This window comes from Varroa jacobsoni, unplaced genomic scaffold, assembly GCF_002532875.2.
Source record: "Varroa jacobsoni isolate VJ856 unplaced genomic scaffold, vjacob_1.0 scaffold_472, whole genome shotgun sequence".
NCBI classification, from domain to species: domain Eukaryota; kingdom Metazoa; phylum Arthropoda; class Arachnida; order Mesostigmata; family Varroidae; genus Varroa; species Varroa jacobsoni.
The window spans coordinates 1-14,360 of record NW_019213374.1 but is presented as its reverse complement, the minus strand read 5'-3'; the positions used below and the strand labels follow the sequence as shown (position 1 = coordinate 14,360).

Genomic DNA, 14,360 nt, shown 5'->3' with positions numbered 1-14,360 from the left:
GTGATTGATGATTTGGATTTTTAAACGTTCATGAAAAAAGTTAAATAAATAAATAATCTTATTTATTTAGTATGTCTTACGCTAGTTTGCTATACCTACCTCTAATATTATCTTAAATCGATAACACCCCCTGCCAGATAGAAACATTAATTTTACTGTTATGCTTTATTTTATTTAGACAAATTCTTTGACTGGGCGGCTCGCGTAACCCATTCCATCTGGGTCATTCATCTGAATCGAACTTACAAGGAACCGGTTTTACTCTTACTTCATAGCCACAAAGACAAATAAACGCTTTGGTCACAATTTTCCATAAGTTGTAGCGGCTCATCGGTACAGGTTCTGTGTTGCGTATTTCCCATCCACGAAGCGTTTCATGTCTTCTAAATCATAACGCTATTTACACAATCAGCAACGGTATCGATACTGCCAGGCGTTCGATTCTGTACACGTCCTCGATTTCCTTCGTTGTACTTTTTTGCCGATCGACCTGCCATACGATTCCGTAACTCCACAGCTTTCATCCATCGGCATCCGGTGGACGACTCAAGTTGTTGCAACGAAGCAAACTATCTGAGCCGTATTGATAATCCACAATGGCACTGCCTCGAAACGCGGAGCTTTATAGGGAAAGGCATAGGCCATTTGCTGGTGTGTAATTCAGGAAGCAAATGCCTGAGAGAAAATCAGTTCTCCGCCATAAGTGGCTCGAGACGTCAGTGCAGCCGTGAGGGACGCGTACGCGCCTGGTTCATGGCCATGTGGATCCTTGTCCTTAGCCTGCCCTTATTCCCTATTAATAAAAGCCGAAGGGGTTGGTAATAACCGGCGTTTTCTACTTCGAGAACACATCATTGCTATTGAAGCTCGCCAAAAGTCTCGAGGGAGTCCTTATGATGATCTAGATGCTTAGAACGTAAACGTGGAACTAGGTAATAACCAGCCAGGTTTTACTTGTAGAAATAATCTTAGATTTACTTTTTTCGAATTAATGCTGTCAGCATAGGAGTGTTGTTTAGTGCCCTTTCAAGGATGTCGAAAAGTAAGTTCGTATTTTTCATATTTCGTAGTATTTTCGAGATAATGAAATTTTGGTGACCGTAAAATGTGATGGTGCCTGGAAATGCAGTTTTACTCAAATTAGAGTTACAGCTGTCCTATTTTCTCTTTTGAGAATTTACTAGTATGTTTATTAGCACAATAATTATATTTGCGAGAAGTAAGATGCTCCAATGAACATCAGCAACATATACGTGGACATTATTGCTTCTAAGCAATAGTTATAGTTCGTTTAATAAACAACAGATAAGTATAAGATTAGAAATATTTAATAAGTCTAATATAACACTACAATGTCGTTATATATATATATATATATGTATCGCAGCTTGCTTAGGGCTAGTGCCTTGAAAAAGGGCACAGGTGGTGATAAATTATATCGCCGTGAAGATTACCGTCGAAAAGTAGCCCGATTCATTTATTGAGGGTAAGATTAATTGAACTTTATGCGCATGCGCCGCCATACATCGGTTACTGATTATAGTGTATTTTCAGCTTTGTTTCGGATGTCGCGCGAGATATTATGCAGTACTCCTAAGTCACCGTTCTAAGTCAACGTGTTGCTCAGGCGACAGAAGGCCCGCACCCGTGATGAGCTCATCTCTGATTCCGGCAGCTCGGTCTGCTATGGCTTTGATAGACCACATCGTCGTGAATGATATGTACAACACTCCTTTGCCGTGAACAGGCCAACTAGAATTGACCGTCATAATAGTGGACATACTATACATCACGTAAAAGTATTCCCGTTTGGAACAATGCCTAAATGCTAGTCAAAAGTCGTACTTAATGTATTAGCTTAATGAGTGTACACTGCAGTCGTAGATTTCATTTCACAGAGTTACTATTTAGTGTAGAAGTAAGTACCTTAAGTTGATCATTGGATTTGAGGTTTATTCGAAAGCGCCCGAACGCGAAATTTTTGCTTTTCATTGGATCTCAAAGCATAGCTTTTCTGACCTTGGATTCGGACGAGGACTTTCCAGTGCCACTTCCTTTCGCTGAACCAGTCAGCGTCCCGTCTCCATGAAGCTATGAAGTCCCTTCCGCGGAGAGTCGTAAGTAACGCAAAGATTCTTCATTCGTGCCACAAAAGAAAACGCACCTTGATAACACGTGACTAAAAAAATTGTTTTGTGTTTTATGTTCGGCATATATAAGCTGTTAGACATTACTTTGGAAGACTCGCTTCCTCCTGCACAAGAACGGCCTGCTCACGCCTGAATTCAAACTTAGACGACTACGTGTCTTTACGTTCTGCGGACAAACATGTTACCCCCCCCCCCATCGCCGAAACAGCCTAGAATTTGTGTAAAATATAAATAAATTAAGTAGATGCCATTGTTTTGGTAACCGGTAAGTCTTCATATGAGGTTCGGTCAAATAGGCCTTTTTCTAGACAGTACTTTAAAATATAATTCATTTGTAGATATATATATGACAATTATGTATTATATGGATATCATAAATTCTGATATATACAGCTTTTGCAGTACCTCTTTGCCATGCTTTCGTGTTTTGCATAGGGTACATGGTCCGTTACACATTACTTCAAACGGCCGGCTCCCACCACGAAATGCGTCTACGCATAGATTTGTAACTGAACCACTATGAAGTTTGGTGAACTTTTAAAAGCTAGACACAAAGCAATTTTGGCTATAAATTAAAATACAGATAATACGGACATTTATTTAATGTGTGTAAATACCGCCTCATTCACGTTAGAAACTCTTCACTTACTGCTAGATACTTTATATATACTATTATATTGTATACAGATACTATATTGAGCAGTCCAAACAGTAATGGAAAGTATTTTTTTGTTTGATTACAAACTATTGTGTGGATTTACAATTAGGACACGCCCGAAATCGGACCTTTAACCAACACGAAGCTCACGACGACTCGATGAAATCTCAAGCGATACAATCAGCTTGGCCACAGTTCAATCACGCGATACGTTGACGACTAATTGGTAGGGACCGGAAGAATAACTATAATTAACACCTAGATTTTTATGGCTTTCATTAATCGATCTTTGGGAACGATTACTCTTGAAGACCTATTGCCAGTTTTTCTAGCACCAAAATAGATAAAGCAGTCTGTCATGTCGCCAAAATTATACAAGATTCATTCAAGACGACAAAAAATTGCTCGTTCCAAAGAAATTCATTTTTCTACATATTCAATATTGGCCCCATAGGCCATGTTCTTGGGCGGATAGGTGTCGAGAGATCTTAGTATATGTATCAACTGGTGACTTGTTTATTGGTCCGACTGCGAAAAATAGACGCTGCTGACGAATGAGAAAAGATCACATTCACTATAACACATTTTACCTCAAGTTTGTTCCCATTTATTAGCTAAATATAGCGTTGAACTGACGTTTCCACTGCGAGTACGTCTGAAACTTGATTTGTACATTGGCGCGTATAGGCAGTAATGCTGATTCATGCAATTGTTAGGCCAAGAACGTCTATGAACAGTCAACATTTTAGCTATACAATTTATTTAATACCGTAACATCGTCTCTAGGGCTTCTACTGTTCATGTTCATTAGCTCGGTGCAAATAAAATTGAGCGTAAACTTTCTTACATTGCCACATCGCGTTTCCATCCATGTTGAAGCATAAACTTGCTTCTGTACGTTCTAAAATGATACAGCCCGTATTGAGATGTATTCTGAATCTGGCACGTGATAGCTGGATCATTTGTGTGCGGTATCGAAAATGCGGGTTTCTAAATCTGCTATGGGTGTAGTTATCAATTTGTCTCCGTTTGTTTGAGAGCGGTGTTCCTGGAGTTTCATATTTCTGGCATTCAGAACTATTCTCTGTCGAACTCAAAATACTTCAAGCTTTCTTCGAGTTTCCTTCAAATTGGACAATTTTTTGTCACCCCGTTTCAATCAAGCAAGAGATACCGCTCTCATACGGGGCATCTTCGTAATCCTATAGCGCGCCTCCATAAATATGCATTATCATGTCAAACCACTTGTCGTTCACAGAAGATTAATTTCCGCTTGGGTGAAACCTTTGGTAGCGTGAAGGTAGTTTCGATCATTGTCGTTGCTAGTAGCGCCAATATCTGTCCTCCTAGGTGTGAGCTCCCGCTTAATGATTTCTAATGGAGAAATGTATTTTACCTCGTTCAGCTAGCCCAGACGCTATTTGACGTGACTGCTGTCCTCTGATTTGTGGTTAGACGTTCGACAACTACCGCCAAATATGCAAGTGAACATGTACAGTTCGCATTGAGTGAAGGCAAGTATGTACTACGCCAGCAAATGGATTGTTAATTGCTCAGCATCCTCACATATCGAGCGAAAAGGTCTATGAGATAAAAAAAAAATAGTAACCGTAATGTACGTTGGGAAGAACGTTGTCAGTATCCGAACTGCCAATTCCCTCTGAAATTGGAACCAGAAGACGAAACGCGGAAGTCGAAACAAAAAGGATACTTTTAACTAAGTTCGTTATTTTAAAGTACATATATAACTTATCCCATCGCAAAGGAGACATCTTTAGTAGCTTGGCCCAGTTAAGTTGCAATCGTGCTCGATTACAAATATCTTCGGAGTTTAGCTGACGTCTAACGGCACCCACTGCTTCGTAAACTGTACTACTTCAAATAAGTTTGCGCCTCTGACACTCGATCGGACAGCCATCGTCCTGATTATGAAGGAAGACCCTTTTATATCACTGGCTTCGACAATATAGATGTTGAGCTTCCAATATTTGCTATTTTCAATAACTGACAATGGCACGGTCGCTGCACGTCCTGTCGCAGGACGACGTACCTTACCATTTGACTGTTACCATTTAATTCACATCGCGCCTTGCAATGGCTAGAACGGAAATCCATGTCACAAGGACACGATAGGCTGATCTTCGCAGTCGAAACGACGTTTCGATAGGACGTGTCCTACCCTAACGTTCGAGTGGGTTTAGAATGCCTTTATCATTAGCCGTAACTTCTACACTGACGATGAATAGCTTATTTTCAACAGTAACCACTAAAACTACTTCTTAGTATAAGAAGTAGTTCCAATAAATAAAGATAAATGTTGTTGGCTTAACAAATGTTCCACTTAGAAACGCGTGCGGAATGGATGGACTGGTGAGCGTAGCGTGGATTTGTGTTTGCGCACCCCGCTAACATCAGGTGATTTAGTTCGATAGCATTTTTCTTGGAAACGATCTCCTAAGAAAATGTTCGTGTAATACATAGCTAGAGCTTTTCACAGGAAAGTTATCAATTGCCATATTCCCATATTTGAAGTAAACTCTTTTTGAATATCGCGTCGGAAATGATGGTGATGGGCCCATATAACATGGCGAGAGGAACATGTGCTCGTTGCATTACATATATCTATTAAATATAATTAAAGAAAATCTATTAAATATAGCCATTAAAAAGACATTCAAGTTATACACCGACTAATTTATTTAAAACGATACAATGAACCTCATCTTCCCCTGCTCACCATCCGTGAGCTCCATAAAGTCCACCGAGACCAAGGCCGAGACCGAGTCGAGCGTGTCCGTAGGCGGCATATGGGGCGGCAGCGAGAACTGGGGCAGCGGCGATTTTAGCAAGTCCGATAGGGGCAAGGGTCTTACCGATAAGGGGAGTGTACGAATCAGCGCGGGTAGTAATAGCCGAGGTGGCAACGACCGGGGCGGCGGCAGCGACCTTAGTAATGGCAGGGGCAGCCAAAATAGCAGGAGCGGCAGCTACGATGCCCCCATGGGCAAGACCGCCATATCCGAGACCAGCACCGTATCCGAGGCCAGCACCGTATCCGAGGCCGTATCCCGAGATACCAGCTTGGGCCGTGGCGGCCAGAGCGACAATGGCGAAAAGCTGAAAAATAAGAATAGGTTTGTCTAACAAGACATGCACTGTCTGGTCCATATTTTGTTAGAAAACTAAATTTGACCACAATGGCTCATGCATCTATGAAAATTGTAACAATAACGTACAGCGAACATGATTACTTCAGCTTGTTGCAGTTGCTAGAGCGTACTGTTCGGAACAGACACTTCTTCACCATTTATACTGATTGCCCGTTTACGTGTTGTCGATACAACGGCCTCCCTTTCCTTGCGTATGTGCGTTGCATGAGAAGACAGAAGATCTACCCTTACTTAAATCATATACCGTTCTGGCAACGTACAATACTGTAATTCGTAACGGCACACACACCCACGTGGTCGTATTAAAGTGTAGCTTGTGAGAGCTTAATGATGTATCCCGTTAATTACCTCTTACATTTATTTTTACTTAATACATGTTCTATGTCCCGGCGTGTGTTCGTGTGCACGCAGTTGAACGATCATACTGAGGTAAACAGCTTTACGTAACAGGTGACTCTACTCCCTGGCATTTCCTTTTGTTTTCTCAGATCATAATCTGTCAAGATTACTGTGATAGGACAGCTTCTGTATCAACCGTAGTACAAAAAAGATGAGCTTAGTCGACAGTTAGTAGCGTGTTTGTATGTTTGATGCGACTAGTAACGTATTAAGTTTTACCTGGTCTATCATATATCTAGTGTAACTTCTAAGCTGCTTCGTCGTACAAGCACCTTATTTGCTGTTTGCAGTTGCCGGACTAATGCTTTCAGACTACAAGTTCTCTTTGAAGGGCTAACCTCGAAACTGCCATGGTATTATTATACATACTGCTACATATTATTTATTATATATACATGATACGTACTATACGTTCGATAATGCGGCACTGTCCTTAGATCATGTCTGTCTCGTCAATGCTAACAGTTCAATATAAACAGCCTAAACGTGAGCTTGAGCATGATTGTTTTTTGAGTAAGCCTGCTACAATGTAAGATATCGAAACACGCAAAATGATTTTTAGCGTGCAGGTAGTATTCACTGTAGCGGCACGTATGTACGATATTTTGTTTTCTTCTATGCATATTGGCTAGACTAAACGAAACTGACTTTATGAAGGTTGCTAGTAGCTGGATATTTTGCTCACTAAAAGTAAACTTGTTCTCCTCGCTTCATGCCAATTCAACTGGCCATTTCAGACGTGGATTTTATTCTTGGAAATAACTCTAATTTTTGTAAGACATTAATGACTTTTTTTTTTTAGTGTCAGAGAAACCCAGAACCCAGCACTGGTTCATATTTCTATTCGCATTGCAATAACGGTTCTGATCAATTTTAGATAGTGATAATAGCAATAATAACGAAAACAACAATATTAATAAGACAGCTAAAATGACATGAAAAATACTAACCTTAGAGACGAACGAGAACCTTTTTACCATTACCTTTACCTGATTTTTTTTTTTTTTTATTCTTATTTATTATCTATACCTTAGTCAAAAAACGAAACGAACGCGAATTTCAATAAGATAGACAATTTGAGTAGCAGAAAATGGGCGTAGCAGAAAAATGCGAACGTGAGCTTTTCGGCTGTTGGGTGCTGATGTTCGTTCCTTAGACCACACCATTGTCATCACCTACCATGGCCATTTACTGATCGAGAACGAAGTGAATGATTTGGACCTTTATCAAATATGTACATTGTCGTCTCTGATTTTAAAAACGCACCTGGACGATATACGGCAACTGTGTCCTACGACAATTGTAACGTGACGCGGAAAGGCCCCCGACTCGATTAATCCGTTACCTGAAGCATATCAGCTTCGGGTGCCATACATAGCGACGTCATAATAATAGTCATAACGCCAACAACGTTTGTACTAGCAGAAACATGCACGCTGCTACGTATATTATATGAGTATCATAATAGTATACCGTGGTTAGAATGAAGTGGATACATTAACGCGATGCTCGACGCTGGCGTGTACTTTGAACTTTTTCAACGAAAAATTTCCTGTTTTCCTGCGATCAGATTCCTATTTAAAACACAGAAATTAAACGTATTCTGTATTTTGTCTCCAGGGGAACGTGCTATACATGAAATAAACTTAGTAAGTAGCCCAACGTTTATGGTCGCGTGCCTTAGATGTACAAAGAAGCAAAAGTAGTAATAAAAAATATCTCTCTGTATTTAGCGGTAACATGTAATAACTTGGATTTAATATATCTCTTAATTTCGAGCAAGCCGTATCGCTGAATTTAAATCGTTGATAATTTTCGATAATCATATCGAAGAAAAGCTTTGCTCTTCATAAGTGATAAGAAAAATGAAGTACTAACAAACGTTTTTACTTAGAGGACGGCTTAAAATAAACAGCATTGACTAATATGTACCGCTATAACACTTCTCGTAAGTGTTTACCAAGAAGAGCCAAGCAGTACAGTAATAAAGTTATTGCGATTTATATATGACACTTAGATATTATAGCAATGGGCAACAAAACTAGGAAAGGTTAAATTTTGTAGGTTTGGGAACCTTTGGAGTCAAAGCTAAAAAAAAAAAATAACCAAATTACAGATTCAATACATAGCACAACAGGAGAAGCGTCATGGGTTTTCCAAGAATTGCGTGCTGACACTTCCCTCCTAAAGTACACGCCACTTTCGACCCTTTTAAGTTACCTATGCTTTATCATTTGGGAGAAGTATGACAGTAGGATCAGCTCTAGCAGATCTTTGTAGATCAAATCATAGGCCGACAAAGAAATATCTTTGTTACAGATATACGCATTAGTGAAGCCTCTGCGGTTTCGAAAGGTCAAGACACATAAGTATGTATTTTGCGAAGAAGGTAAGATAAAAAAATCTGTCAGATATTGGAAGAAGCTTTGATTGCAGAGACCATATTATTGTCATGAATGTAATGACACAGACCATTCAGTCAATACAATTTTGTTTGTTTCGCTGATAAGGTTAGGAAAAAGGTTCAAGTAGTTCTAAAGATTAGGTTACAAAAATTTTGTGGTTTAACGTTGTATACTCAACTGATTAGATAAAACGTAACTTCTTACGTAATTATTATTTTAAGTAATTAATATATTATGTAATTATTAATATATACTATAATAAAGAAGAATACGTAATTAACGAGGGTCCGCATGATGACGTAGCGGATAAGATGTGTGTTTGCTAGACTTGAACGATACGTGGTGGTATAGGCCCGAATCTGGGCGGAGGCAGACTTCGTTTCGTGCCGGCATGAGCCAGCTGTCTGATCAAATGCCTAGTAACGATACCAGACTTTTTCTTCGAGCCAATTTGTACATATACAAAGACCAAGACTAAGGGCAAGGCTGAATCGAGCATTTCCATAGGCGGCCATGGGAGCGGCAGCAAGAATTGGGGCAGCGGCGAACTTAGCGACTCCAACAGGGGCAAGAGCTTGCCAGTGAGAAAAGTGTACGAACGAGCGTGAATCAGGCGGTTGCAGCCGAGATCGCGATGTTCGAGTCCATCTACGTACCCGAAACCACCTCCGGCAAGGCCAGCTTGGCCTGAAGCGAGCAGAGCGGCAATATTGAACGCGCACTATGAGATGAAAAGCTAAACACAGAAAAGACTTGTACTTTGTAAAATTTCTAAAGACAGACTTGATTTTGATTTTTACTGCCGCATGCACTCGCTCATTCTTCGAGTTGTTCTATACTTTTTCTTATCAGAGATCCACTTGCACTCGCGCCTATGGAAGATGTGTTTTGCAACAATTGCACTGCTAAGTGCTTCGTCCTATGGCTCGATCAAGGCCTTCACCGTGTAAGACCAGCTAACCTTCTTACTACCTGAGTACTTAGCTTCAAGTCGATTGTAACTAGTGATAATCGAAAATGTCAGTAACAAACCGCTTCATACGCAGGATAATGGTATTTTGTTATAATTTTGTACAATGTAAATATGTGGTGATATTATATTACCCAGAATACTTATTTGAAAAAAAAAAGAAAGCTTTACTATTGGTTATTATCGCCGCAGTTGAGTTGCAATGATACAATTTCCGATCTAATTTTGTCCATTACGGACCGAACAACCACCATCACCAATGAGACATTTACACACGTTTACACGCATAATTTTTTAAAACTTATTAATGATTTTATGCATTCTTGCATTTTAAGCAGATGAACATAAGGCAAGCGCCCTCGTCGACCATCTACCAGCCCAGTTCAAGGAGCGCGCCGCTTGCTAGGAGCGCTCAGCTGAGTATTTCTGGGACACCCAACAAAGCGACACTATCCGTTATGTTACTGCGTTGTTTTAGTCAGGCGGCAAAAGCAGTTTTAGTTAGATTATCACTTTCGCGATGTACAGCTTCATCCGTTTATACCAGAAATACAATATTTGTCCTTAGGAGATAAGGTATATTGATACCGTTTATAGTAATTTGCCAGTTACCGCGTTTCCGCATGATAACAAGAAAACGCCGTTTAAAACAGTGTATTGGAAAAACCTTTTAACAGCCGTAAACTTGTTCAATAGCGGCTTAGAAGAACCAGTAGCATGAAAGTGGGTTTTAAAAGGAAGCACTATTGCTCACCCTAACCCTGTACTATTCAATTAGGTGCGCCGCACTAAATCATTTGCCATAGCAATACGTTTAGGTGCATGATTATTTCGGAGAAAAGTGTGAAACTGAAAAGTAATATATACCAATCAATTTTCGTCTGTGCATATGAAGTATACTTTTTTTCTTGATAAAATTGCCCTATTCCTATGTAAAGTTGTGGCAACGATAGATGGGATGAGCGGCCGGCGAGTTACTGCAACTTCGACTATTTGTTTCCGCAGAATCAGATAAATGCAGCTTGTCATATTGTACCCATTCACTTATTATGGCCATCTAAGACATGATGTACTGTTGTACTGATGAACTAGGTTATAATATTTACAAAAAAATTTCGATGTGGGGTCTGCCAGTGCTTTCTGGCCAACCCGGGACCGGGCGGGGACGATAAACGCGGCATCGCTATTGGAAACGTCAACTGTCCTGACGACAAAAAACGAATTGCAATGATACGCTTCGAAAGTTTGATTCCTCAGAATTGTTACATCGTGAAAATCATTGATCGTTCTCTCAATGGATCGCGAACACTAAACAAACAATTTTTTCTATATATATATAGCAGCTTTGAACTTGTGAACTTTTCCTAGTGATCTTGCCAAAATACCGAGATAAAAACTGTCTGATGCAAGCAGGGCTTCAATAAAATAAGAACTTCTTATGACGTGGTGCATGATATCGTAAGTCATAAGAAACATACGTCTGGGTTTGTTCCATGTTTGAATGTAAGAGCTCATTTTATCGAACGTTCTCTTATCCTAAATTCAGCAATGGGAAGGAATCTCTATTATAAAAAAAAGAATGCGTTCTGATAGGAAATTAACTTTTTCACGAACTGTGATAACACATCGTCAAATTTTCTTCGGCAAAAACAGTCCTAAATCAACCCCGGTCTCGCCTAGACAATCCGTCAGTTACTCAAGCGAATCGTAGCGAACTTCTGTATATAAAAGGAAAATACAAGCATGACATCTTTGATACAAAAGTTTTCCATGATTATTATGATATAATTACGACTACGTGCTAGTAAAAATTTATAACAGTTGCCTATATGTCAAATGGATCGAAGATCAGATTCTAGACCTCCTCTGATCCTGCTTCCCGCTGTGTTTTGTCGAGATTTCATATGATGATAAGAAAGCGAGGGTTACCTTTGCAACAATGGTCCTAGGGTGCCAATTTGAAAAACGGCTACTGTGTTAACGTCGAGAATTAAATTTAATGGATACCTCTGCTGCCAAACAAGGTCTGGGTATTAATTACTTATCTGTTCTCTATCTGAAGCGATGTATTTATTAGATGTTTAATATGTGTACTTGCTAAAAGTACTTCTCGAGCTAAAATGTCGGACGACATTATATAATACCTGTGCCCAGTCGAAACAATTTTTTAACGATACTGTCTACAAACTATTCCAAAAACGTTTTTCTTCACGTTAATTGTAAACCAACAATTTTTATTTAATCAGAATGATGGTCTACAAAAATATGCTATAATATTAAATTCGTGTTTTTTAATTAAATATTAATATAATTATAATACATATAATGAAATATGCAAGTAATCCACCACTGGATAGCTATGTTATCTGAAGCACAGCCCAGGGATAGAAATACGACATGGATTACAGTAGCTATATTTGGTCTACTACTGCTGTTTCCATTGCCAGTACCTCATAATGCTACCAGATAATCAATATAAAAGCGTATATGGATCTGACCACTCAAATGACGATTTTTATTCGTTAAGGATTCCAAAAACCAATACCATCCTCCAGTATAATCTCAGCTGCTTTTAAATAATATGGCTATTCGAATGGTTAGATCAGCTCTGCTCGTGCGTAATTGCGAAAGAAAATAAACCTCGTTAAATAAGAAGTAGTTATAACTGTTGAGGAAATCGTGTGTCAAGACTACAGTTGATCTCATGAGTGCTGGGTTGTTTGCCTGTTCAATTTTTGTCAATTCTTCTTCGAATTATTTGTTTCCATTTCTTGTTAGCGCCAAACATGTAACAGCAGCTTTCAACTGTCGCATGCTCTGTCGCCAATGAGCTACTTATTATTGTTTTATAGCGCTTGTTGCGTTATATTGCGTATTTATTTATTACAGGGTATAAAAAGTATTGTCAACATATAGAATACGATGCTGTAACCATTAGAGCATCGCTAGCACCGCATTTGCTCAAAAAATCCATACGTGTTGGAATGAATTCAGGCCGGTTTGCTTTGGCAATTCACTGCGACAACAAAATGCGCGTGGGGAGACAAATATCTCATTGGCGTTCGGCCAGGACGCTAAGCGGGTACCGCCTATCAGCATCAGTAGTAGTCCACTTAGTTGAAATAGCGGCAGAAAAACCTAGTCAGAATCTGTGTCCTTCAAGGACTATGTCTGAACGTTGGCGTGGTACAGTGTAATATATTTCAGAAATTCAGAAACGTCACTTGTCCACTAATCATGACTCGCCCTTGTTACTCTGTCGTATACCGTAGTTAAAGTCTAACTAGTAAATTTCACACGCTTTTAATCATCGTTGTTATTTAGATGTACTCAAACAGCGACATATAGAAACTGGGTCATCTTTTTGGTGACCACACATACTAGGTCAGCAGCATATTAGCTACAGCGAAATTGTTTCATTGTGAAGCTAATCGAAGGATTCGCGATGTACTGTGCTTGATTTTGCCTATCAAAAAATTAGGTTTTATCTTGCCAATGCATACGGGCAGAGGTAAGTAGCCACGGTCGGTGGCAGATCGATACGATCCACTGCAAATCCGCACGATGCAAACGTGTGCTAGTAAAGCATGTTTCCCGTGGTCGCAAGCTTTGCATTGTGTCTCCATTGATAAGAACCCCATGTGTCGCTAACCAATCGCGAGTTAATCTCTGTTACCTAAAATCAACCAGTAGCTGCATCGACGAACGTCTCAAGCTGTGGCCACACTTTTGCCACACACAGTCGCTACCAAGGCCAATTTAACTGCGAGAGGAACTTCCTCTCGACAACCGCTTTGAGTGTTATAGTTATGACTGCCTCGTTCCGTTTAGCCTTAAAAAAGTAATGAGCCTCATAAGTACAAGGAGTTTCTCCCTATGGGACTAGCGGCTGCAGCTACTCATCCTAATGATAGAAAAGAGTGTAAACTCTTCCTAAAAAATGACGAGCTAGACTATCATTTCGGTAAATACGTTAGTTTATGGAAAATGCTGTCTCGATTGAGAAAATGAAAACACACGTTTGTGGCTAGAAGTCTGCTCGTAAAAATACAGAACAGTAGTAATAAATCAAATAATGAGAAATTTCATTTCATTATATTTGATTTTTTAGCTTCAAAATGAAATAGCGAAACCATGTAGTTGGGATAACAGTAAGTCGTACGACAGTTTAAATTATGAGACCAATATATGCGGTATCTTTCGAGATTACGATCCATGCCAAACTTTTCTCCACAAGCCTTTAATCATAATGAGTTCATTTGAAGTATTTAAATTTTAAAATGAAAAAATCAAACATTGAAAGCATAACTTGTTATTATTAATTGTTTTTTTGTTTGATTGATTTGATTTAAAATGTGGAGATATTCCATTTTCACTTTTCCGTTAGAAGCAGCCATCTTTTTGAAAGAATTATATTTTCCGAAATTATATCTCCTAAACCATTCGTTTCCATGATTTTTAATTTCCAGGGACTCTTGGATTCCATTGCCCTGTTAATGAAAACTACGTTCCTTACTGAGTTTTCCTATTAATTCTTCAAAAATTAATTTCGAGTTTTTAAACACTTTGTACAAATGCACACATATTATTCAATGTGTTCTGTATATA

The 14,360-nt window shown here is 39.2% G+C and overlaps 2 protein-coding genes and 1 long non-coding RNA gene across 3 annotated transcripts in view; 2 read left to right on the top strand and 1 right to left on the bottom strand.

Moving 5' to 3' along the window:
* Positions 1-79, top strand: part of LOC111260746 (uncharacterized) — a 7,874-nt gene extending 7,795 nt beyond the window's left edge. The window contains exon 10 of the mRNA XM_086968449.1: positions 1-79. The gene's annotated coding sequence lies outside the window, so the exon portion shown is untranslated.
* A 5,408-nt stretch (positions 80-5,487) lies between these two features.
* LOC111260753 (uncharacterized) lies at positions 5,488-6,190 on the bottom strand. The gene is made up of 2 exons (XM_022833740.2): positions 6,045-6,190; positions 5,488-5,925 (listed from the first exon to the last, which is right to left on the bottom strand). Exons 1-2 carry the CDS (start codon positions 6,051-6,053, stop codon positions 5,542-5,544), a joined length of 393 nt encoding a protein of 130 aa, XP_022689475.1. The 5' UTR covers positions 6,054-6,190; the 3' UTR covers positions 5,488-5,541.
* A 130-nt stretch (positions 6,191-6,320) lies between these two features.
* LOC111260754 (uncharacterized) lies at positions 6,321-11,191 on the top strand. The gene is made up of 2 exons (XR_002680534.2): positions 6,321-6,730; positions 10,091-11,191. It is a non-coding gene; the product is annotated as an uncharacterized LOC111260754 (long non-coding RNA).
* The last annotated feature ends 3,169 nt before the right edge of the window (positions 11,192-14,360 follow it).